The sequence below is a fragment of the Dryobates pubescens genome, chromosome 16 (genome assembly GCF_014839835.1).
Source record: "Dryobates pubescens isolate bDryPub1 chromosome 16, bDryPub1.pri, whole genome shotgun sequence".
NCBI lineage: Eukaryota > Metazoa > Chordata > Aves > Piciformes > Picidae > Dryobates > Dryobates pubescens.
In genome coordinates this window covers 7768794-7796073 of record NC_071627.1, presented here as the reverse complement: position 1 = coordinate 7796073, position 27280 = coordinate 7768794, and the positions used below count along the sequence as shown (strand labels likewise).

General features: G+C 45.0%; 1 protein-coding gene across 1 annotated transcript in view; it reads right to left on the bottom strand.

Annotated features, from left to right (window-relative positions):
- RAPGEF6 (Rap guanine nucleotide exchange factor 6) overlaps nt 1-27079 on the bottom strand; it is a 142416-nt gene extending 115337 nt beyond the window's left edge. The window contains exon 1 of the mRNA XM_009896896.2: nt 26871-27079. Within this exon, the coding sequence (XP_009895198.1) occupies nt 26871-26939 (69 nt within the window). The 5' untranslated portion in view covers nt 26940-27079. The remainder of the gene's footprint in view (nt 1-26870) is intronic.
- Nucleotides 27080-27280: the final 201 nt, after the last annotated feature.

The window sequence follows — 27280 nt, the reverse complement described above, 5'->3', positions numbered from 1 at the left end:
CAAACCCCCCTGCCATGGGCAGGGACACCTCCTACTAGCCCAGGTTGCTCAAGGCTTCCTCCAGCCTGGCCTTGAACACCTCCAGAGAGGGGACATCCACAACCTCCCTGGGTGAGCTGTTCCAGTGTCTCCCCACCCTCACTGGAAAGAATTTCTTCATCTCCAGTCTCAATCTCTCCTCTTCCAGCTCAAAGCCACTGCCCCTCGTCCTAGCACTACAAATCTTTAATCGAAGGAGCAACTTTACAAAGCTTGGCATTCAAGATCCAGTGAACCAAAGATGACCCCAAGTACAGAGTTCCCAATAGAAAGTCTTCCAACTACCACCACCACATCCAGCCAGCACAAAGGAGATTCACATCAACTGAAGCAAGGTCCAAGACAAATTCTCCTGCAGTGTTCAAAGTGGGCAAAATCAGTGTGATGCTCTGGAATGAGGGTGAAATGACTACATCATCAAGAGCAACTTTGCTCTTGGCAAACATAAAATCAAAACCTGATGCTTTAATGATGTGACCCCAGCCAGGTGTTCCAGTGACACAGGATTATTGTAATACCCCAAGCAGGAAATCTGTTCTATTTCTAAGGAAAATAAATAGTTCCAAAATGACCTCATAGCTGCAAATTCTGATACATCTCAAAACAACCCATCCTCAGTAACTGCACTGAGGGATCAAGGAAGCTGAGGAAACCCTAAATCCCCCCAGAGTCCCTTTAACACTGCCCAGTATGTTATGTCATACGAAAAGGGAGAAGCAGCAAAGTTCCCACAAGCTGCATCCAGCCACAGCCACCCTGCACTGACCATGGGGCAGCTGCTCACTGCAGTAGGGCAGGGAATTAGAGATCATAGCATCAGAAGATTATTTGGATTGGAAGAGACCTTTAAGATCATCAAGTCCAACCATCAACCCAGCAATGCCAGGTCACTGCTAAATCATGTCCCTCAGTACCACAGCTCGATGGTTTTGAAACCCTTCCAGAGATAGGGACTCTACCACTGCCCTGGCCAGACTGGGCCAGGGCTTTACAAGCCCCCAGGAGAAGAAATTCTTCCTCATGTCCAACGTACACTTCCCCTGAAGCAACTTGAAGCTATTTCCTCTCATCCTGCCACTTTTTCCTTGGGAGAAAAGACTGACTCCCACCTTGCTCCAACCTCCTTCAGGGAGTTGTAGAGAGCAATGAGGTCTCCCTTCAGCCTCCTTTTCTCCAGGCTGAACAACCCCAGTTCCCTCAGTCACTCCTCACAAGATTTGTGTGTGGCCCAAGACTGATCCCAGTGTTCATGGTGCAGCCTCACCAGTGCCAAATACAGTGGGCAAAACCCTTCCCTAATCCTGCTGGCTACACTATTGCTGATCCAGACCAGGATGCTGTTTGGCCATCTTGGCCACCTGGGCACATGCTGGCTCATATCCAGCCAGCTATCAACCAGCACTACTAGGTCCTTACCCACTGAATAGCTTTCCAGTAGACTTCTTCCAGCTACCAGATCCCCATGAGCTTGGCCTTCAGAGATACCCCTCAGGTAAAGGGTCTCTCAAAGAATGCAGACCAGCAGGTAGTGTTCAGTCAGTCCAGCCTTTTTTTGCACAGGGAATGAGAAAAGAGCAGAAACTTGTATAGCAGAAGCAGCACTTCAAAGCCACACAGGAGAAGCAGCTGTGTCAGCAAGTTCCAGACAGATTGCTCTCACATGCAAACCTGTACCAAAGAGCTACGCAAAACCTGTCTCTCAATTCCACCCCAAACACATGAAATTCCTGTTGCAGGAACATATGCTTGGCTCACTCCAGGCTCCCTACACCCCACCCACACAGGCTGCCAAGCCACCCAGGATTCCCTGGGTCATGTACAAGGACCTGCTTCGTACAGAAGCTCAAAGGGTGGCCCACGGGAGTTTGCATCCCTGCTTTTTCCAAGGTAACACAAGACAGCTGCCAAGATGTGTATTTTATATCCTTCAGAGCAAACCAAAACCTCAGTATCATCTAAAGATCTGTTACAGATTCAGCTGCATCACAGCTAAAATACTTGAAAAGAAACAGACACTCATTTCTGCCTTTGAAACCAGTTAAACCATATGGCAACAGCTTCCCAAATTCCACTGACTCAAAAAGACCATCAGGTAGGAAATCTTCCAGGGAAAGAAGCTGCATGGTTGAAAGCTGCCACAACCTCCCTGTCTGCTGCTTAGAAAGAGCTGCTTCTTTCTGCTCCAACCAGAAAGCACCAAACAGGAAAACAGACCTGTCACGAGGGGAGGCTGAGAGAGCTGGGTTTGTTCAGCTTGGGGGAGACCTTATTACCACGAACCAGTACATAAAGGGTAGCTACCAGGAGGATGGAGACTCCCTTTTTACAAGGAGTTCCATGGAAAAGACAAGGGATGATGGGGACAAGTTACTGCTGGGGAGATTCCCACTGGCCTCCAGAAGAAAATGTTTCCCCAAGGGAACAGCCAGACCTTGAAATCATCTCCCAGGGGAAGCAGCCATCCATTGGACAGTTTTCAACCTCAGCCTGACAGGGTGCTGGGCCAGCTCATTTCAACTAGACTAGTACCTAGAAAGGTTGGACCAGATGATCTGGCATTCTGGGATTCTGTGAAACTTCAGCAGATCCAAGGACTCACTTGGGATCAGGACAAGGATCTTAACACATTCCCAGCCAGGGGCTGGATTTCTCTCTGTTCCATCTGTGAGTTAACCTGCCTAGATCACAGTAAAGCAGACACGAGTTGTTTCTGGAGCACGGAGAGCAGGTTGTGTAAGCTGTAAGCAGGAGGCTTTCCTCCAGCCCACTGCCATTCCTTGCCTCCCAGTGATTCAGCAGGCTCCTTCCCCAGACTGAATGCATCTTTTATTAGGAATCCTGTCAGGCTCAATAAAGACTTTGTCACCCTTCGGGGGGTGTAGCAGGAGAGAGGAAATGTTACTCAGCACAGTTTATGGTTTTCATTGCTTCCCTTCCTGTTACTTCATCGAAGGCTGGAATCTACACTGCTGCTTTCTCCTCTGTTGAAGGCCAATTGTAAAAATAGTACTCCCAAATTCTTTCCTGATCATGTAATACCAGAAATGAAAACACAGAAACATGCTGAATTTCTCCCATCCATCTTTCACATACTCGTGGATCTACAGCACAAATTCACCAGCTTTAGTGGTGATGCTGCTTAAAGGAGTCCAACTCAGACAGCCAGAGCCAGATGGCACACACCATCAGCTACCCCTGGTGTTTGCAGAAGGAGCAGTCACCTACATTTCAATGTGTGGAGCAAAGCACATGGTCTCTTGACTAGAAGGAAGATGAGGAGAAGAAGCAGAAAGCAACTCCTCCACCTTCATGATTCACACTCCTTGGTCAGCAGCATGAACATTTGACTTCAAAATAAAGTTCAAGTAGTGCAAAAGAACATCAGCTCTGGATTCTTCATGTAGAAGAAACAATGCCCTTTAAAGTATCCTCCATTTTTAGCTAGAGGCCATTTAAAAAGACAAAACAAAAGAAAACAAACAACAAACAAACAACCCACCCAAAAAAACCCCTAACATTTAAATACAAGCACTAAGGCACTACCAGGGAGGAAAAAAGATGGATTAGTCAGATGAATCAAAAATGTTCTCAAAAGTATATTGCCAAGAAGAACATGGTTTAAGTAGCCCTCATAAGGAACCAGGTGTCATCATCTATGTGGCCTTTCAGTACTAGATGGGGCCAGGAAGAAAGCAGACTTTCTAGCGGGGCCTGTTGTGACAGGACAAGTGGTAACGGTTTGAACTAGAAGAGGAAGATTTAGACTGAAGGAAAGAAAAAACAAAAAAATGTTTACTACTGAGGGTGGTCAGACTCTGGCCCAGGTTGCCCAGAGAGGTGGGAGATGCCCCATCCCTGAAACCATTCCAGGTCAGGTTGTTTGGGGCTCTGAGCGGCCTGCTCTGGTTGCAGATGTCCCTGCTGAGTGCAGGGTGGTTGGACCAGGTGAGCTTCAAAGGTCTCTTCTAACTCAAAGCATTCAGTAATTCTATCATGGCATGCAGACATACCAGAGATTCAAAAAGTCTAAATCAGGTACCTCTCATAGAAGACACTAGCAGCAAACTCTTGCCTGATCTCCAATAGGTGCTTGAGACTGCACTCAGTAATATTTGTATAAAATAAACTGCTCCAGCTACTCTGGAGCCAGATTCTATTATTCAGGATTTCAAAAATATCACCCATATGCCATACAGAACTTTTCTGTCTGCAGTAACAGGTGACTATTTTCTGGCCTCAGTTCTCAGACTGCTTGCTAGAGGCATTTTAAACAACACTGAGTTTTCCTAGGGGCTTGCTAAAAATCATTGTACCTGATCCACTGGACAACTGCAAATGACCAAGAACTTGATTACTTAGATCTCTCATGTTTCATACATCCACAACCTCCTCCTGTACATGTCCCATCAGACAGCTACAGCCACATTATGACCACAGCAGAGGACTCCTCTCTGAACTCTTTATTTCACAGAATCCCAGCATGGTGGGGTTGAAAGGGAGCTCTGGACATCATCCAGTCTAACCTCCCTGTTAAAGCACAGTCACCCACAGCAGCTTGCCCGGGATCACAATGTCCAGGTGGGTTTGGAATCTCTGCAGAGGAGACTCCACAACCTCTCTGGGCAGCCTGCTTCAGAGCTCCAGCACCCTCACAACAAAGAATTTTCTCCTCCAGTTCAGACAGAACCTCCTGAGTTCCAGTTTGTGCCCACTGCCCCTTGTCCTGTCACTGGGCAACACTGACAAGAGCCTGGCCCCATCCTCTTGCCCCCCACCCTTTAGCTATTGACAAGATTTATATATTATTTCTATTTTTAATATTTAAGTATTAAGATATTTCCCCATTTAGGTGGCAAATATTGGTCTTTCACAAAACAGAACACGCCATTCTAGTTATTACAGTACCTTTATACATGAGAAAAGGGATTAAAAGGGACTTGATTTCACTCTTGTAAATCCAGGAAGCAATTACAACTGACACCATCAGTTAATAACAGTGCAGCCACAAATAGGAAACTAAAATCTGGCTTATGTTTTTGCAGACTGTCAGAGGTAATATTCACACACTTGGGATTTTATTCTTCCCCTCCCAGGAAAAGCAGCAAGTCTATCAATGGGGCTCATACAGTTTCCTTGTATTTCCTTATAACTTCCACACTGGGATACAGGCACAGACTTGAGAATTATATTCCACTCCTGGGACCGGAAGTATCCTCGATAGAAACTGAAAAAGTCTTAAATAAGGACAGAAAAAAGTCTTAAATAAGGACAGAAGAGCCCCAGATCCACTAGCAGAGTTTATTTGCAGACTGCAAGTGCCTCCATTCAGCAGAATGCTCCCAAAAAGAAAAAATAAAAGCAAAGTATTTCTAAATGAAAATAAAACAAAAAGCTCCTCTACTCACCAATAGCTCCCCACACCCAATACAGATAAACACCTTCCACCTAAGCACCCTGGACTATGTTGATATAAGGTTTTGATAGAAAGAAAAACATTCAAAGGAATGAGGGAGGGGAAATTTTGTATTAGTTTTACTGCTGTTTCATCACAGAGTCAGCACTTCTGGAACCCTGACTTCACAGGAGAAAAAACTTCCTTTGGAAAAGCTGATTTTGCAGAGTGAAATACCAAGGGCCCTGAACTGGAGAGACAGGAACATCAAATGTTATTGCTTCAAAGCAAGCAGCTCATGGAGACACTTGAATATCTGAAGCACAGTTCAGGCCTTATCATGGTTCAGAAGAGAAGTACAGCTATAAGGAAGGATCTGCAAGTAAAACATTACCATAAAGTTCCCAGACACTCCTTACTTAGCTGTAAAATATCTTCCAGACTTGCGCTGAAACCAAAAGTAAGCTGCCTTGAAAACACTGAGCTCCTGGAGTTCATTAGGATGAGAAGCTCAGAACAACCAAAATTCATCTCAATCTATCAAAGAGTACAATCTTATATCAAACATTTTTCAGTAAGAGATCAAAGACTGCAAAAGCAGTCAGTCTCTTTACCCAGGCTCTTGAAAAATCACCCAACTTCAACAAGCAAAATGGGCAATTCCAGCCTTCCAGTTCAATCAACACTTTGCTAGCCAAGCAGCTGATGGCTTGTCAAGATTAATCATAGAATCAATAAGGTTGGAAAAGACCTCAAAGATCATCAAGTCTAACCTATCACCCAAGACCTCATGACTAACTAAACCATGGCTCCAAGTGCCTTATCCAATCCTTTTTTGAACGCCTTCAGGGACAGTGACTCCACCACCTCCCTGGGCAGCCCATTCCAATGGCAAATTACTCTTTCTGTGAAGAACTTTCTCCTCACCTCCAGCCTAAACTTCCCCTGGCACAGCTTGAGACTGTGTCCTCTTGTTCTGGTGCTGGTTGCCTGGGAGAAGAGACCAACCCAAATCCTGGCTACAGCCTCCCTTAAGCAAGAGCTGCTTTCCCATCCAGGCCGGTCGCCTTCCCTGCCGGCTCATCTTCTGGCACGTGGGCACAGCCTGTTCCTGTGCCTTCAAGAGCTCCTGTTTGAAGTAGGTCCAACCCTCCTGGACCCCTTTGTTCTTAAGGGCTGCTACCCAGGGTACTCTCCAAATTAGTTGCTTAAACAAGTTGAAGTCTGTCCTCCCCAAGTCCAAAGTAAGGGTTCTGTTACTGCTCCTCCTTATTTCCCTGCATATTGAAAACTCCACTATCTCACGGTTGCTGCACCCTAGACAGCCTCCTACCATCACATCTCCCACCAGCCCTTCTCTATTTGAGAACAGTAGGTCAAGCAGGGCCTGCCCCCTGGTAGGCTCACTTAACAGCTGTATCAAGAAGCTGTCCTCCATACACTCCAAGAACCTTCTGGACTGCCTCCTTTCTGCTGAATTAAGTTCCAGGGAGATGTCTGGCAGGTTAAAGACACCCACAAGGACAAGGTCTGATGATCTTGAGACAGCCTCCAGTTGCATATAGAATAATTCATCAACCTCTTCATCCTGGTTGGGTGCTCTATAACAGACTCCAATCAGGATGTCAGTTTTGTTAGCCCTCCCTCTGATTTTAACCCACAGGCACTCAATCCTTTCATGCTCCACCTCAAGCTCTGTGGCATCAAGAGATTCCCTAACATATGGGGCCACTCCTCTTCCTCTTCTCCCTCGCCTGTCTCTCCTAAAGAGCTTGTAACCATACACAGTGCAGTACTCCAACTGTGTGAATCACCCTTCCAGAGGACAAGCATCCAAACAGCAATGTTTTGGTTAAGCCTTTTGTGTGGGAGCTCCAAAAACCATCAGCTTGTCTGATTCACACAAAATCCCTGCAGCAGACAAGAAAGTACCAACATCTGAAATCCCTGTTGAAGGAAAAAAAAAAGGGAATTCTGGTAGGAAAGGTCAGAACACTGAAACACTAGGAAAAACAGACCATTAAAGAAGAAACTTGGTACTGAAACCTGGAGATGAGGAGCGAGGAGGTGGAAGATGAAATGCAAAGCTCAATTCTGTGCTTATCAGTAATGACAACTCAGAAGTATGTCTATCTGCAACGCAGTCATGTTGAACATCTGAGTTCATCACCTGTGTATGACTTCACTCTTACTGTAGACCATGCTCTACTTCTCATCCTCTTTTCTCCTCCATCCACTAAAGCCCCATAAACCACTAATGGAGATTCAGGATTAACATAATCCAGTTACCTCTAAATGGGCTCCTGTTGCAGAAGATGAGCTCCAGGATAGGTGCTGCAAGAAGGCACAGAGGCAGAGGTAACTTCCACCCAACACAAACTGGTCCCACAGACGTGCCACGGGTAGAAGGAGCTATATACAATGATATAGGTGGATAAGACACCTAAAAACATCCAGAGGCAAGAAGATGTGGTATTCTGAAAGCCATTTCTGCCTGTTTCTCCTCCTAAATAAAGCACCAAGCAACTGCTACTTCACATTCAACATGCAAACACATGCATGTTTGGTGTCAGGATTTCCTCGCTCATTTTCATCTTGCTTTGCCCAACATACCTTTGCAGGAAGCTAAGGACCCACAACTACAGCTCCTGATCAGGGAGCATCTCAAGCAGAGAAAGACTAAGAGTACAGGAACACTTCACTTAGTTTCTACCACATTACTCAGACTAGAATATTGTTAATTTAAGGACACCTCTATGGTTTTGCAGTGCCTAATTTCACATTTCTGTGTGAATCCCAGCAAAGATCACATCTGCCAGGAAACTGAGTCCTGCTTACTAAGTAATCATCAAGGCCAAATGAGTTGTCCTATCAACATTGTAACTTCAGTTACCTACTCCATACCCAGCCCTGCAAAATGTCTCAAGACAGCTTTGATCCATTGATAAAGTACTACAGTTGCCACACACTGCTCCCAGCTAAAACATTCTGTGTTTTCATTCACCAGCAATGGTAATGCACCAAGCACATTAGTAAAAAAAACACATGGGAGTGAGAAAATTATAATTGGAGAATAAAAGAAATAAAGCTCTCTTCTGACATTTCTCAATAAAACAATTGGACACACACACACACAAAAAACGCTCCAGTTATTATATTCTCATAATCATGTCAGTATGAGCTACAAAGGAATTCCTGTAAAGGACAATAGGAATATGTTTACTGGCAATTCCTCCTGCTTCCTGGTGTGAGGGTAGCCAAGCACTACCAAACAGAGCCATCCGGGGAAGTTGCTGCAATAAGGTTACAGCCCTTAGGGAATCCCAGAATCCCAGCATGGTAGAGGTCAAAAGGGACCTGTGGAGATGATCCAGTCTAACCTCCCTGCTAAAGCACAGTCACCCACAGCAGCTTGCCCAGGATCACAATGTCCAGGTGAGTTTGGAATCTCTGCAGAGAAGGACACTCCATAACCTCTCTGGGCAGCCTGCTCCAGGGCTCCAGCATCCTCGCACCAAAGTTTCTACTCATCTTCAGATGGAACCTTCTGGGTTTCAGTTTGTGCCCCTTGCTCCTTGTGGCTCTGGGAACCACTGACAAGTGCCTGGCCCCATCCTCTTGCCTCCCACCCTTTAGCTCTTGCTGAGCATTGGTCAGATCCCCTCTCAGGCTGCTCTTCTCCAGACTCAACAGCTCCAGGGCTCCCAGCCTTTCCTCCTCACAGGCCCTCAGCCTCTTTGTGGCCCTAGAGTTGTAAGTTACCTCAATGAAGACTCCCACAATTAAATTCTACTACTGCCACAACAGCTACACCTCCTGACATGCAGAGGAATGCTAGCAGCCCTGTGTATATCTGTCCATACAGCTGTCCCTCACCAAGCAGTGAAGTATAATTAGCAGCTCTCAGCATCCTCACTCCCAGCAAAAACCCAAGCCAGATTTACCCTACTGCTCCATTTGAGCACAACCCACCACAGCAAAACTCAACAGCTGACACTCTGCCACTGCTTAAAGAACTGCTTTTGCCTTTCTCAGCACCACCTGTGCCATAAACCACAGAGAAGCTTATGGATCCCAACCCAGGAGTAATGTTCCATACGTACATTCATATATCTAGAGTAGTAGGCTCCCAGTTTGAAATCAAATCAACAGAAATATCAGTAGTACAGGCATCTGTGCACACCTCTACTATTGACAATTGATCATTGCTGCATGCTACAAAGGGAATCATTTTCATTAAGAAAATTAACAACTCCAACATTAGGAGGAACAACAGGCAAATGAACAGCCAGGGACTGAAGCAACCAGAGATAAGGTCGTTACTCAGGAATTTCTAGCTCCAAATCCTGCAGCCTGCCCATCAGGCACCCAGCTTCCCAAAGTGCCACAAACCTAACATCCACTGAATTACAGGCAAGATGAAGAGCAACTGCCTTCTTCACCTCCATACTGCATCAAACAGCTACTAATCCATTCCACATGAGGCGTGGGCTACTGCAGTTGGGTTGCAGGATACAAGATGACATGGAAACCTCTTCTGCTCCAACCAGCCATTCCTTAGGAGACACCAGAACCTTTAGAGGCTGTAACTGACTTGTCTTGGGTTTGCATTGCAAGGTAATGAAACCATGATCAGCACTAATTTGTAATGCAACACACCAGAGACTCCTCCCACACCTCACTCTTCCAGTGTTATTCAAGCACAGCCTTCATGGAGGTGTAGTAAACCCACTATTAAACAAATCAGCAAGACTGCCATTCTTCACTGAAGATTAAAAAAACAACCCCAACAACCTAAAACTGCACTTAATCTTGAGTAGCAAAGTCAGATTCATAAACAGCAATGCAATGCATTAAGACTCAGACTTTTGACTCATCAGCTCACATTAAAGGAAAGGATTGGTGCAGGGTGATGAAAGGCAAAGTCTGGACCTGGCAGCAGCACGTTACAATAACAGCTTACAACGCCATGATCTCTGGACAGTCATGCTTGTGGCTATGGAGAGCACACATTCTAGGTCCCAGACCACCCCTCCCAAGAGATAGGGAAAGATCTGATATTGCAGTTCAGACACTTTGCACAATAATCTTGAAAATGCAGACGTCACTGCTGGGTCTCCTTGGAAAGCAAAGTGCTGAGAGTGAATCAGCCTCTCGTTCCAGAAGCCGCTCCACTGTACCACTCACTCTGGTGCACTCTGGACACGTGTCAGCAGGAGTGGAGAGCTGGTATCTACTCTCACTTTACTACATCAGCATTCACAGCTGTGAGAGTTACATAACTATTTCAGATAAAGATACATTAACAAAAGTTTGCTTAGAGCTTGGGGAAAATCAAACAGTCCTGTTCATGCCACGAAACACTGAACTCCACAGCCTCCAAATTCTGGGGAGCCACATTTTCCTTAGGACCACAGAATCATTTCCGTTGGAAAAGACCTTTAAGTTCATCAAAGCCAACCACTACCTAACTCTACACAGTACTTCAACCATGTGGTACTCAGTCTGAGATAAACCCAGTACCTACTAGGCAGAGCTGCCAGGTAGAGATGTGAAAATGGGTGGTTATGAGCAGGCATCTTCAATGTTGCCTAAGCTGTTGACTTGCTGGATTTGAGAGATCCAAAGCATGGGCGAGGGCAATTCTCAGCTTTTAAGAAGGTGGTTGTGATCAACTCGGACTGGTTATGCAGCATCTGCTACCTGTAAGTCTGCTATAGTCCATAAGTACAGCATGATAGAGGTTGGAAGGGACCTTAGATGATCAGCTAGTCCAACCCCACTGACCCCTAAGGTCATGCAGAGCAAGTTTCCCAGGATCACAATGTCCAGGTGGCTTTGGAGAGTCTCCAGAGAAGGAAACTCCACAATTTCATTTAGCTAATAAGCTAAAAGAAGGGGATTTAGCTAATACCCTCTTAGCTAATGTGTACAGAGGGGAAAATAAAACAAGGCAAGTTCCTCTCTTGAGCTGGAAATTCTACCCAAGAGTGTGGCCCAACAGCACAGAAGTCAGGCTGACAGTCATTTAGCACAGACACAGAAGCTAAGAGATCCGTCTTAATGCTCATACCATCTCCATTCTGCCCCTTAATTCCTGTAGGACAACTGACCATCTGTTAGGAAGAACCAAGACATCCTGAAAACTTCATCAAGCACCTTCTAAGTCATTTATAACAGCATCTAAGAAAGAGTCTGCTGAAGGAGGCCCTACCATCCAGCAAAAATGGAAGCAACAAATGTATTTGACGTGAGGTCAGCAGCTTAGCATAGGACTGCCAGCTTCCTTCCTGCTTCAAATGGGAAACAGGAACAGAAACTCCTCCTGAAACCCTTGGAAAGGCCACTTTGACTTAACCAAACCAATGCAGACTACTGTAGGCTGGACAACGTTCCACAGAGCCCTGAACACAGGGTAAAGTAAGCTGGATGTAAACGGAATATCCTCCCTAGAGGGCTCACAACACCTAGTGACCACCACCAAGCGCAACCCTTTGTGACAAGCACATAAAAGCCCTCCCAGACTGAAGATGCAGCAGATGCCATCACCTTAAACACACAATGGAGCTTACAAAGGCAGACCTCACTCTCCAGCTCTTTCAAATGCAAATTGTCAGGGTGAAAACCATTACACCACCTCTGGAACTATCTCTCGGTAGGAATTCATATTTGGCCAAAAGACCAAACTGTGGGTGCAACACAACACACCACCACAAGAATTCTTTCCCTCCAGACCAAAAGGGCCAACATTTGAGGCTCGTTATTCATCAGTCTTTGGCGGGCAGACTGCTTAAATGTCAATGCTTTAATCAGGCACAAAAAGATTACAAAGAGAAGCCCTTCGGGCAGTTATTTTTGTTCTCTATAGCAAGAATTCGCTAGACTCTCTTAACATGCTAAAAGATAACCAATAATTAGCAGAGCTAAGGAACCCAGAGAAACCAGATGCAGAACACTAAATAATTTGCCTGTGCTTCCCTGAACTGAGGGTATTTCCAAAATACTGTATTGAAATCATCAAAAGAGGAAGTAGGGTGTAGCACAGTTTCAGCAGACAAAGGAAAACCCTCTACATTTTGAGCCTGAGGTCACTGGAAGACCATCTCCTAGTTTTAGACACAGCTTGTCTAAGCAACACTAAGTGTGAGCAAAAACTACTTCATGGCAACAGCAGGGCTCTTAACAAGCAAGGACATGAGAGCTCTGTGCATCTTCACCGAATGCCAGGTTGGAAGGGACCTCAAGGACCATCTGGCCCAATCTTTCAAAGTATTAGTTTAGCTGAAATAAGTCCCAGCACCCTACTGTCCAATGAAGGGCAATCCACTGTTCCCTTGGGGAAACATTTTCTCCTGGAGGCCTGGAATCTCCCCAGCAGTAACTTGTCCCCATCACCCCTTGCCTTTTCCATGGAACTCCCTGTAAAAAGGGAGTCTCCATCCTCCTGGTAGCCACCCTTTATGTACTGGTCCATGGATTCTTAGGGATTTGTTCTCCAATACACTTCCAGATGACAACTAATCTCTGCACATGGTTGGGGGAGCAAGGAGAAACGCTGCAAACTGAAGATTGATCCAAAAATGCAGTCTTCACAAGCATGAAGCTTTGAGAAGACTATTAAGAAGACCATTACAAGCCACCTTTTAATGCCAAGAGACTCCTTTCCACCTGAAGACTGCTAGCTCTTTACACACTTCCGATGGGACTAGGTGCACAGCTGCACACAGGAGTTATAAGACCGTGGCACGTCATGGAGCAAGCACCAGCAGCACGTCATCAAAGCTTGCAACAGCAGCACGTCAGGGACACTTAGACAACTGCTTAGAGGTACTTGGTTTCCTTCCTTCCGTTCCTCAGAAGTGGTGCCTGGCAACAAGTGGGCAAAACCTGGGCACTTTCACCCCAGTTTCCTCCCACAGCCCAGATACACCCAAGCCCGTTAAGCCTGAGTATTATTTTCCTACTATTCGTGCCACAAACAGACACCCAGATCTCTTCACACAGAGTGACACAAAAAAAATCAGGTTTGTCAAAAGCAGGAGCACAGAAAAACTCCTCTGGAAAGCTTATGAAAAAAAGAGAGGCGATCTTTTCTTTCCAACAAATTATTCTTGGTTTGGTTTTGGATTTGTTTTTCTTTTCAATGGTGACTTTCTATCCACTTGGAGTATTTTAGGCTTCAACACTCTTTCTATGAGGAATTTAACACCTACACATCTTGACTGCTTGCCCTCTACCCATTGCAGTTTGGGAGAACAAAAGCAGAAATGTGTTTTTCTTCCATTTGGCATCTTTTCTGAATGCCAAGTGTACTCGCAGTTCTCCCCCACCTCCCTCCACACCCTTCCTCACTATTCTACTATCTCCAAGGAGTTCCTACTGCAGGGTCAGTAACAAGGCACTGGGCTTGTTTTTAGCTCAGATAAATAACTTGGTAAAACACACCCTTCATAATTAAACCCCTGAAATTCACTGTTTACATCCAGATCATAGAATCACAGCATGGTTTGGGTTGGAAGGGACCTGAAAAGATCATCTAATTTCAACTCCCCTGCCACGGGCAGGGACACCTTCCACTAGACCAGGTTGCTCAAGGCCTCAAAAAAACAACAGAAAGCAATCCAATATTACCATAATACAATAGAAAACAATACAGTATTGCAATAGAAAATAGGTTTTTAAGGAGGGGGGGGAAGTTACATTACATATTTAAATTAATCAGTAAATACCTTAAGCTGAATTATCACTCTGCAGAGAAAACTAAGTGCATGACCCCACTGCATGAGAGAAAGGCATCTACTAAAGGAAATAAATTCAAATAAAGAATTCCAGGACTCCACCATAATTCCTGGTTTCACTCTCAGGGCTGTCACAGCTGCCACTGAAATGAAAAAACCAGTTTTTCAGGAAGAGTAATTGGAAGCAAGGATAGGAAAAGGAATCTTAGAACAACTACACTTCACACACTCCCTGGAAGGTGACTGGGAAACCACCATCAACTCTCTCCCGCTTGACTTGCTCCTTGAACAAGGTTTAAGGTTTTTATGAAGCAGACGTCTTATTACCTTCTGAAAAGAAACAAACCAAGCTTGACACTTGCAAATCACAGCTACTAGATGACCTGGTCACCAGCCTGACCTTAGCAGACTGGAGCACAAACAAGGAGACATTACAGTCACTAGCTGCTCACTGGTGACTACAGCAGCAGGCTCAGAGTGCTAGATCCCCACAGCCATTCCAGACTAGCAAGAATCTTCCCCTGACAGCAACACTGAAAAAACAGCAGCCATTTTTCAACCTTCACAAGCCAAATTTACCACCACCCCATCATCAGAGTTTAGAGAATTATGCCTTGGAATATTTGATGGACAATAACATATGACCTAATCTGCAAAATGACATCTGTTGAGCCCTAAATCCTGAATTTACAGTGAAGATTATCATGAAGCAAGCTGCTGTGATCTCTGCTCTTTAGTTACACTGGCCAACAGCTTGAAAAGGATCTGTAAATACTATCTGGGTAAGCTTCCAGCATGCTCTGGCCACCCCACAGTGAAAACAGAGTTTCTGTTTTACAGTAACCTCACAGACACAAAAGCCTTGTTGACAACTAAACTGCCAGGTCAGAAAACCCCAGAACCCCCAACTGCATCTTCTAAAGCCAGCTTCTTGGACCCACAAAATAAATAGAAAAGGAAGGATGCACACCCCTTTCAGGACATCCCAATACCCCCCTGAAAACTTTCTGCTACAGAGAGAGGGGCTGCACACCAAGGCGTCCCAAGGCTGAGACATGATAGTGTTGTCAAAGCCCATGTCAAAACAAAGGCCACCAGAAAGAGCAGCCCAGAAGGACAGGTCTCCCACAGACCACCAGAACCCCTTGCTAAAGTGTGGGAGCTCTTCCTGGGGACTGCTGAGATATATCAAAAGCATGAGGCAGCAAGAGGTTTTTGCACACTGTGATTACGGGCAGCAGCACCACCTTCTCCAGACACAACTGACCCTTGTCAGAGCTCAGGCTCCAACACCAAATCTCCTGACTGCACTTTCTAAACTTAGGTGAAGGGAAGAAGGTGATAGAGCACTGGAGCAGACTGCCCAAAGAGGCTGTGGAATCTCCTCTGCAGAGATTCCAAATCCCCCTGGACACTCTGATCCTGGGCAAGCTACTGTGGGTGCCCCTGCTTTCACTGGGGCATTGGACTCAGTTTCTGGAGGTCCCTTCCAACCCCTATGATTCTGTGATGTAAGAGAGTCTAGAATATAATTTCCATTAAATACCTTATTTTATACATACATATCTTTCAGAAAGATACCTAAAACCCATACACAATATGTGTCCTAGACACCCACACACAAGCACATGCTGCCACAGACCAAAGAAAGTGACACTGACACACAAGTTACAAAGCCAAACCATTTTGTTCCCGCTTTTGTTGTGGTCCTACTTCCTTCGAATGACGCCCTACACCCAGGGGAAAGTAAGATGAGGCAACAGACTCTGACTTTCCTGTGCAACTACACACACAAGAGATACTACGCATTCAGTGTGACTGATTAGGATGTTTAGATTCACAAATTCCACCCTTTTTGAAATACAAGAAGTGCTTAAAACTACAAGACCAGACAGCACACAGCTGTGTTCCTCGGTTTCATTGGAGGTCAAGCACAGCGAGACCTACCTGTGCGCTCCTCAGGTCAGCTGGACTAGCGCTTTGAGATTGCAGCATGGTAAGGATTGGAAGGGACCACTGGAATCTCTCCAGAGAAGGAGACTCCACAATCTCTCTGGGCAGCCTGCTCCAGGGCTCCAGCACCCTCACAACAAAGAAGTTTCTCCTTCTGTTCAGATGGAACCTCCTGGGTTCCAGTTTGTGCCCACTGTCCCTTGCCCTATCACTGGGCACCACTGAAAAGAGTCTGGCCCCATCCTCTGGCCTCCCACCCTTTATCTCTTGATGAGATCCCCCCTCAGGCTGCTCTTCTCCAGACTCAACAGCCCCAGGGCTCTCAGCCTTTCCTACAGGACTACAAGTTCCAAGAGGCCAAGACCATGCTTGAAAATACCCATTCACTCCTAGTGCACAACAGAACCACATTCCTACTCACCACTTCATTTTAATGAATCAGAATTGGAAATGAAATTACATCCAGTAGACAAACAAGGACAGTGGAATGGCTTTTTACCTGGTCATGTTTAACTGAGTGACTCACTCAACACAAACCCTGAACCTTCTGCAAACAATGCCAATGCACATCAGCCCTTGTCCACAGCTATTAGCACACTGCAATTTCATCTTCTCTTTAATACATCCATGTTATCCACAGCAGAGTGTACACTACACAAAGGAATCTGCATTACTCATGACCCAAGAGATGGGAACTGAAAATGAATGAACTCAGCTGGTTCTCACTGGCTACTGAGCAGAACAAAACAGGTAGGAAGAAAGCACCAAGGTGCCTAATTTATATTAACCCTTCTATTTCATAGAATCCCAGACTGGTTTGGGTTGGAAGAGACCTTTAGAAGTCATCTAGTGCAACCCTCCTGCAGTCAGCAGGAGTATCTGCAACTAGAGCAGGCTGCTCAGAGCCCCAAACAACCTGACCTGAGATGGTTCATCTCCTACTTCTATGGGGAACCTGGGCCAAGGTCTCACCAACCTCACTGTTAAAAATTTGCTCCTCATATCCAGTCTAAATCACCCTTCCTTTAGCTTAAAACCATCACTCCTTGTCAGTTCTGTACAATTCTGCACACAAAACCAAAACGCATCACTTGTCACAGAGGCAACATCTGCACAAAACCACAGACATAAAGACACTCCCCAGCACAGTATCAGCACAGGTGGAGGCTAGAAACTCTGCTGAGATTCGTACCAGCAGGTACTAAGATGTTTGGTTTAGAGAAGCAGGTCTGAGTGGCCACTGCAGACAAAAATCCACAGCTCTGTCCATGCCTGGGAAAGACTTAGAGACACTTAAAGTCAGGCTTGATGGGGCTCTGAGCAACCTGATCTAGTTGGGGGTGTCCCTGCTGACTGAAAGGGGTTGCACTAGACAACCTTTAAAGGTCCCTTCCAGCCCGGTGCATTCTATGATTCTATGACCAAGAACCCTTCACAGACCCATATTTAAGAGTAATGCTTTAGAAACCATTGTGACCATAATGACTTTTAACACATGATACCAAGCCAACCACTGGGACACTTCCAGGCATAATACTGGTGACTTTACACCTTAATGACTCAAGCACCAGACACTTATTTAACCAATGAAAAAGCCCTGGTTGGACCTCAGCTGCCGGGGAGACAAGAAACCATAAAGTCAGAGCCATTAGATGGAAGAACTGTAAGTGTGTCATTAACACTAAGTTAGGTGATGAACAACAAATGTTCAGCCTAATCTGTTTTTTCTGATGCTTTATTACAAGTTTTTCTTTGGCACTTCACTCAACCTGAAAAGTGAGAAAGAAAAGGGTTTGGGGGAGGGATTTTTGGTGGGTTTGGGTTTAACTCTTTCACAGCTGTGGTTCATAATGCTCTTCCAAAAAATAATTAATTAGAAGAATTCATACACTTACTTCAGGACACTCTAAGCATCACAATGTTTCCCTGTTTCCAGGAGGGTTGTTTTTTTCCACTCCTGTCCAAATTTTCCTTTCCAGAAGAACCTTCCACATCCTTCCCCTCAAATCTGGGGAAGAGACAGACTCTAACAAAATCCACCCAGCCAGCAACAATCATGCTATTTTCTCTACTTGTTTAATATTAAATTCTTTCAACAAGGAAACTTTGTTAAGCAAGACTCTGCATTTAAAGAAAAGTCTGTTTGCTAACAACCCTTCACTAAAACCAGTGTATATATTCAAAGCTAAAACAGTGCTCTGAACCCTGATTTATTTGGTTGGAACCATGAATCTCTATTTGACTGAAGTCAACAGGACTCAACTGTTAAAAAAGCTGGGGAGGAATAAAAAACAAATTGCTTCCTGTGAACCACCAGAGAAGTTTCTTTCCAGGTATTCCAAGCCAGACAACAGCTGCAGAACAGCCAAACTAGAAGCTCTCCTCTCTAAAGAGGGTACCTTGTCCAAGGCACAACATAATGTTATTTGTGTCTTTGAGACAGAAATAATCAAAAAGAGACTAATGTGAGCAACACATTTAGCCTCCCTGCTGAAAGCACCACAGAAACAAGCTTATAAAACTGGTCAAAAATATATTAAAGCTTCTCCTAAGACAGACACTGAAGCACTGACAGCTGAATATTGACATACTAATATGTAGTTAAAACCTGGTACATGCTCCAATACTGTATTTTGATTCATTTGAAACAACTAATTTAGGGTTGATTGGAGCTTCAGAAAGTGTGCTGGATTTAAGGTTGCAACTAGTGATAATCTGGCATATGTTTCAGCACCCAAATAATTCAGGTTGTGGAGTACTTCTGGCCAAGAAAGAGGCACAGCAATGGGTCCACACGGGAATCAGAACAACTGCACTGGAGCAGCCAAACTCCAAAGCTTAAGTAAGACTTTGTGAACTGAAGCCTGAGATTGCTTTCTGGTGTGCTGGACTCACTTGAGGGAAGGGATCCATCCAGAAAAATTTTGACAGGCTTGAGAAGGGCATCAGTGACAACTGCATGAGGTTCAGCAGGTCAAAGCGCAAAGCCCTGCAGCTGGTTTGGGCCAACCCCAGCCACAAGCCCAGCCCGGGTGCAGAGTGGGCTGAGAGCAGCCCTGAGAGTCTTGGGGGTGTTGATTGATGAAAAGCTCACCATGAGCCAGCAGTACCCTCGTGCAGCCCAGAAGGCAAACCATGTCCTGGGCTGCATCAAGAGGAGTGTGGCCAGCAGGGCAAGAGAGGGAATTCTGCCCCTTTACTTTGTTCTGGTGAAACCCCACCTTGAATACTGTGTCCAGTTCCAGAGTCCTCATCATAAGGAGGACACAGAATTGTTTGAACTAGTCCAGAGAAGGGCCACAAAGATGATCCAAGGGTTGGAGCACCTCTGCTAAGAGGACAGGCTGAGGGAGCTGGGGTAGTTCAGCCTGGAAAACAGACTTCGAGGGACCTTAGAGCTGCCTTCCAGTACCTGAAGGAATCCTAGAGGAAGGCTGCAGAGGGACTTTTCATAAGGGTGTCCAGCAACAGGACAAGGGGGGATGGTTTTAAACTGAGAACGGGTTTAGGAAGGAGCAGCTCTTCGAGGAGATTCTAGAATAAGCTGCCCAGAGAGGCTATGGATGTGCCCTCCCTGGAGGTATTTAAGGCCAGATAGGATGAGACCTTGGGAAACCAAGTCTAGTTGAAAGGCATCCCTGCCCATAGCAGACAGGGTTGGAGTAGATGATCTGTAAGGTCCTTAACAACCTGAGCCATTCCATGCTTCTATGAGTAATGCTAAAAGAAACATTTTCATGAGGCAGTACAGGAGATTGCATGCTTGGCTTCTTCATTACAGGAAAACCACACGTCTAACAGAGACGGAGAGTCACAATACTACATTGGATGAAGAAACAGAATAGCAAGAGACAGCTAGCTCTGGAGTCCTCAGCACAAGAGGGTATTAACCTGTTGCAGCAGGTCCAGAGGAGGCTACAAGAAGAACTGCAAGCCCTCTGCTGTGAGGCCAGGCTGAGAGAGTTGGAGGATTTTAGACTGGGGAAGAGAAGGCTTCAGGGAGACCATCTGGTGGCTTCTCAGTGCTTAAAGGTGCTGATGAGAAATCTGGGGACGGACTTTCGAACAGGATCTGTTGTGACAAGGGGTAATGGTTTAAACTGAAAGAGGGAGATTCAGACTGGAGAGAAGGAAGAAATTTTTGATACCGAGGGTGGTGAGACCCTGGCCCAGGTCACCCAGAGAGGTGGGAGATGCCCTATCCCTGGAACAATTGCAGGTCAGGTTGTTCGGGGCTCTGAGCAATCTCCTCAAGTTGCAGATGTCCCTGCTGACTAGGGGCTAGACTAGATGACCTTTAGAGGTCCCTTCTCATACAAACCATAGAATGATTCTATGAACTACCCACCCAAAGCACCCTTACAGAACAAAAACAGAGGAAAATGGAAGCACTCAAAACCTCAACCCACCAAGCTGACAGCTGAAGAGATGCAGCTCTCCCAAAGCTCTGAGGCTTGCCGAACAATCCTCCAGGATTGTCAACGCTGTATTTATCATGAGCTTAAACACATTAGTGTAATGAGCAGCTTGGAAAAAAAAAATAAATGTGGTTTTGTTTTACCTTCAGCTGAAAGCTATGCAGCAGAGAAGCACAGGAGGAAGAGAGAAGGTTTATTACTATTGCATTAAAAGTCGTAAAGAATTTCAAGCCCTGCTCCGTTAACAATTATTTTCTGCTGCTGAATTAGACTCCAGAACTCTCAGCCACCCATACGATATCCACTGTGTTACTCCCCAGGTACCACTACTCTGAACTTTAATTTTATTCAAAGGTTGTAAAGAGGAAAGCTTTACAACACATTTTATTTAAAGAGACTAATCTAATAATCAAGAAAAACCTCAAGGTTTAGGAAAACCCCTGACAGAACATCACATCAATGTGACAGTGCAGAGGACCAAGTGTACATACTCTCAAGTCCTTCTCTAAAGCTGCAGTTCCTCAGCAGCTTTGCTACTAAAACAACTGATTTTTCTCCATTTGAGTTTTTTTTTAGTCATTTTAAGTGCCTAAGTGGTCCTGCATTGCAGGAAGGTTGGACTCAATGATCTCTAGAGCTCCCTTCCATCCCCTCGCATTCCACGGTTCTAGGATAGCTTAGAAAATATGCAGAATTATTATAAGAATTTATGCTCATGTAAGTGTAAATAATAATTGTTGTCCTCTGAGCACAGAAAGGCAATCTGCATAAGGTACACAATGAACCAGGCAGGAATTTATCAGTAGTGAATTGCAGGCATGTCAGGACGTGCTCCCTATCACTCTGGTTATCAGCCAGTGATAACCAATACATCTCCCAAGCACAAGTCACATGCAAACACAGAACCAAGACTCTGAAGTGCAAAGGATGAAAGTTCCATAGCACTGGTCAGTTCATCTTGCACACACAATTTGGGGAGGTTCTCTGGCAAAGATACCAAAGCACAGAACTAGAGAAGAACCTGGAGTATTTTAGATCAGGTAACTGCTGGTTATCTTCAGTCTGAGCTCCAGAACTGTTATAAAACATCATCTAGAAAAGAATCTATCACTAAAAAGAAAAAAAAGAAAGAAAGAAAAAGGAAAAAGGAATGAAATTATAAGACAGAGGTTAGGTAGCAGAAAATTATAGCAGGAGTCAGGTTTCCACCACTTTTCCCCTGTTTTGGAGGCCCACATACTAACAGTAAGGAATTTTTATTAAATACAAACCAGCATCTGCCACTTCATTTAATACAAATTTCTTTTCAGCTTTAAGATCACTGCAAGCATGGAGCTTGGGTTTGTTTGGGGTTTTTCGCAGCAATACTGCAGTTGTAATGTTAAGAGGCTATCCAAAAACAACACCACTGTGACATGAACACTGCTGAAAGCTCACTGCAGAAACGATGGATTTTAACAAAGCCTAATCCCCTGTTTCACCTACTGAGTTTACAGAAAATTATTAAAAAGGATGAAAAAAAAACCACTTCAAAATACCAGTTATTTCTGGAAACAAGAAGCAGATGTTCTCCTCTGTTTGGCTCAGCTGTGCTACAGTACAAGAGTGCCTTTGTTATGCTGTCAGCAATAATTTATTTTATTTATTACAGCCATTTTATAATGCCCATCAATGTACTATTTGTGCATGATTTAGAGCCATACAGATCTATTTCTCCCTATAGGAGCCATCCAGAAGCAGCACATGCACACTCCAAAGAGCAGACCCCGGTATGACACAACTGTGCAAATTAGGTTCCTCTCCCCATCCTTTTCCACTGTATTAATAAAAAGGGAACAGGAAGAGAAGGAAGAGGTAGAATTGCCAAATAAAGCTGAATTAACATTAATCAACAATTACTGCAAGGGGACAAAGTTAGGAAAACACAAAAAGCTCAGAGTATAAACTCCTAATTCTTTGAAGTGCTATAAAGGCAAAGCTTTCTGAAGCATGGAAAGGAAATAGCGTCTCGAACAAAGTCATGAAGAAGCAAAACACTGGGAAAAGGATCCATTAAAAATGGAAGAGAACATGCTCACAGGAGAGGGGAAAGGGAGGGAAAAAAATTGTACTAAATAGAAAGAAAAGGGAGCATTATCATTTGTTACGTTGCCCTATCAGCCACTGAGACCTTATCTGTGGTAGGCATGAAACCGCTCCCCAAAAGACTAACATCACAGGCTTTGTACGGATCTGATAAGGAATTCTGAGCCTCCAAAAATGAGACCTTTAATGAGCGCACACACGGTGGGATAAACATTCTTCCTGCCCTCCTACTGCTTTGAGCAAACTGTTTCTTTTATTAAAATATTCCAAATTACTAATTTAATACCCCCCACATGTCACACAAGAAAGAAGCAGGACACCGTGCAAGACGAACCTAAAACGCTGCGCGGAAGCACATTAACCCCACGCTCCCAACCTGCAGGAACTGCTGTGTACAAATCCTCACGCCTTTAACACCACACACACAGCAGCACAGCCCTGGAAGACAAATGTAAATATTGAACAAATGCATGAAATGCTACAGCTTAAAGAGAGGTTTTGATTTGTTGGGTTTGAAAGTGATTCAGTGTCCAATTACTGCAAGGGTTTCCCCCATCTGACAAGACACAGAAGGGATGATTTGTTAGGACAATCTGTTATTATCAAACCGAGATCTGAGAGAACTCTGGCAAATTCTGCACTTTCAGGCTGAACCTGAGAGACAGATTCATACTGAGTGTCAGCACGTGGTCACAGTCAACCTATGTAACCAATGAGTCCTAAGTTTTGCTGAAGTGGAACTTGCATCCTGGCCTGGCAAACATGCCACAGACACAGGCATGAGTCCACAAGCTGAAAGAATTCTGCAAGAATTCTCACAAGAAAAGCCAGCTTGCATCATCGATCCGCCCAGTTTTATGATGCACCAGGGCAGAGGGAGGAAAGGAAACAAGCAACAGGATGAGAGGAAACAGGCTAAGCTGCAGCAGAGAGGTTGGGGTTGGGCATGGGGAAAAACTTCTTCACTTAAAGAGTGGTTAAGTCCTGGAACAGGCTGCCCAGGGCAGTGGTGGAGTCCCCATCCCTGGAAGCATTCAAAACCATGGAGATGTGGGGCCGAGGGACAGGGTTTAGTGGCAGTGCTGGGTTAACAGTTGGACTTGCTCGTGTTGGAGCCTTTTTCTAACCTTTATAATTCTATTCTATGATTGCACAATAAAGAAACAAATTCAGAAGATTTTCCAAATTTAGATAGCACCAAAGAAAGATTCTAAATTGAGTAAGAGAAGAGCAACTATCTAAAAAATGTATATACATCATTAAATGTCAGCCACAAGCTGAGTTCATCAACATAATTCCCCCTCACCTAACAAACTGAATATTTAAAGACATAAAGCATCTGAGCAACAACAACCCAAAAAAAAAAATCATCAAGTGTGTACATGTCTAATATGCATAACTTATACACTCTAACAATTAGCACACATTGGAATGTTACCACAACACTGAAAACTTGCCCTAACAGAGAGATATTTTTTTTTCCCCCAAACAAAAATATTTGTAGCATCAAGAATGAGAACTTTTACTTCTGCAAGCCAGAGAGAATTCTCCAAAATAAGTAAATTTTTACAATATTTAAACTAGCTCCCTGCTTAGCTCCTCAGATCTTACAAATGACAATGTTTTGTCAATAGAAAGTCCTAAAATAAATAGCTAACTAATGTGGATGTTTCTATCATTTGTAAGTGAAATCTGCATTATCTATCTGTATTTTTCCAGTGCAATAGACAGATGATAGTTATGAAGGACCAGATGATGCTACTAAATCAGCACAGCCCCAACCCTGTAATTTGTAATGCCCAGGTAAAGTGTTCCCATAAAATGCTGGACAAGAGAAAGAGAGGGGGTCACAAAAGGACTGAAAAAGATTGAAACTCATGTGGTCAAGCAGCTTTGGTTTATCACAACATACCAGCCGTGGTTTGGGGAATTCTGGGGGGTTTCCTGTATAAAAATGCAGGCAAAGGGCACTAGCAGCCCCATGCAGCTGATTTCATGTGGGAGGAGCTGATGATACCTTTCTAGGAGAGTAGGAGGGGAGAAATGAAGCCACACTTTTTGTCTGTGCACAACTGGATAATTCCAGACAGGAGTCACCAGCTCGTACATCCAGCTCAGGGACACCTGAAACTGGGATCTGACCCCAAGGGCTGTGCTGAGCAGGTTTTGACTTCCCTGAGATGAGCCCTGCTGCCTACAGAAGCACGTTGATGAGTTGGGATGCTCAGCAGGGTTTAAAAAATAGTATCAAATACATAGCACTGTGACTGCTTCCTCTGTTTCCCTTATCTCTATATCCATCTGACATCACCTCTCAGAGCACATGCTTAGGGAATCTGGCTGTGCTAGGGAGGTTCAACTTTTCATTTTGTGTCTAAACAGCACAGATCCAGAGGGTACCCCCAGATACATCCTGCTACTGAAGGAGGGAAGAGCTTTTCATGATCTGGCTCATTTCAAGATATATAGAAACAAATGTACCCCAAAAATCAAAAGTCATTTGACTGTAATTATCCACTTGGCAACAGGCAAGAACAGAGGCCCTGATCCTGCCAAGTTTTAAGTACAGGTTTAACTTTAATCACAAGTAGTCTCACTGAGCAGTGTCTCTATGTGCCTGCCAAAAAAGGACCAGATTAACAAGGGAATTAAGATTATTTTTCTTAAATCACTTTAGAGATGCTATTCCTTAGCTTAGAAATGATTGGATTTCCTTTTTCTACAACTGAGATACCCTGGCAAATTCCACCCTGCACACACCCGTGATGTCAGCCCCAATGGGAATCTGCACAGACCCACACACACCCCTCACGACAGCTGACAGTTTAACGCTATGAGGTTAAGTGAAATACTTATTTTAAGGCAGTTTTGGCCAAAATACAGGTGACATGACAATTGCTGGGGGGAAAACTGGGGATGCCTAGAAACCCCGAAAGTGAACAAAAAGCCCTGCAGATGACTGAGATGTCAGTACTGCATGAAGCAGCAGTGGGTAGATGTTTGGGTCAGGCCACATTACCTGCTCCCCAAAGGCCAACCCGTGACGAGCCAGCATGGTATGCCAGCTCATGAATGACACTTCTCTGATGAACCCAGTTGCCCAACACTGCAAACCACACTGGTAAATGAATTTTGCTAAGTGAAGACTACAGCTGAAGAAAAGAAAGGTCTGAAGCATGAGAAAAGCAATAAAAGTAAGAGAATAGAAAGAACAGAGAGACTGCCTCATTATTAATTTAGGGAGCAAAGAGACAAGGAGGAACATATCCCATGTCCCAAGGCAAGTAAACACTGGGATTGAACAAGTCTATTTTAGCCACTCACAGGGCTGACCTGAAGTGGAACCGGGATCTCTGTCCTGCTGGGACTACTCTAGAGCAGCCTCTGGAGCAGCTCTCCCTGAGAAACCCTTTGATAATTAACTTATAAGGAAGACCAGGCAGGACGTTCTGCTCTCCAAGAAGTATCAAGGGAGAACAGATGTTTCCCAGTCTCAAAGGGACAACCTCGAGAGTGTATCATTTCATATCACTAATTCTTGAGTACATAAAAATCACTGCAAGGGAAACAAACAAAAAAAAAAATAGAATAGGCAAACTGCAATCAGTGAAATGCAAATGCTACCACTTTCTGTTATTAAATTAATGCTCCATGCCATTACCATGCCCAAAACTCCATGGCTGATCACAGACTGGCTCGCGGGGAAGGGACAGAGAAGGTAGCTCATTGGAAAATCTGTTTTATTGCAGCTAACCAGCCTTGCACTTTTCTACCCTCCCACTCAGTGGAGAAGCATCCCTTTATGAATTCTGGGAAGCATAATTAGCTTGGTTTTGTTTAAATCTGCATCACTGTGCAGGTAAGGAAAGTCTTTCAGCTCCCTAACTTTTCCCAGAAGTTTTGCATCACTGAAACATGTCTAATTTTCCTTTTCAGTCATCTGCCTCCTCCTCTTCTTCCTACAGCCCGCCTGAAGTGGTTCTTCAAGCACCTCATATCTATATCCAGGGTGTTTAAAGACTGCTAGTCTCCAGAGGTCCAACTTGGGAAAGCAGAAAGAAAGAGAGAAAGAACCAAACTCTAAACAGAAGTTTGTGAGCGAGCAGCGCGTTTGTGTAGCATGCAAACACCGTGAACCCCAGCGCCGAGCAGAAAACCTGTCAGGATACGGATTTACACCAAAGAAAAATTAACATAGAAATAAAAAACCCCAGCAGGGAGTGAGCTGCAGCCTCCACCTCTTACCTCCGGAGTCCTTTCTGCTGGTTTCTTTCGCAAAGCCTGTTTAATCTTGGGGTCCACAGGAGCGCTCATTCTATTGCCCTGCTCCTCCAGCTCCGCAACTCCTGGGAATTCGCTGGCGGGGGGCGATGCCTCCAGGAACACAACAACACAGCGAGCAGCCGCGGTCCCCGCTCGGCAGCTCCGGCCCGGCCCCGCCGTTGCCCCCGTGGCGGGCCGGGAAAGCGCCCCGAAACTTTCCCCACGCCGCGGGGGCCGGTGAGGACCGGGGGAAAGGCCTGGTGGCCTCGCACGCCGCCGCGGGGCAGGCGGCAGGGAGGGGAGTGGAAAGGAGAAGGCCGAGGCGGGAGAAGGGGAGCGGGCCCCGGCGGGGGAGGGCAGGCCCCGGACCGGGGCGGGCGCGGTGCCCGCCG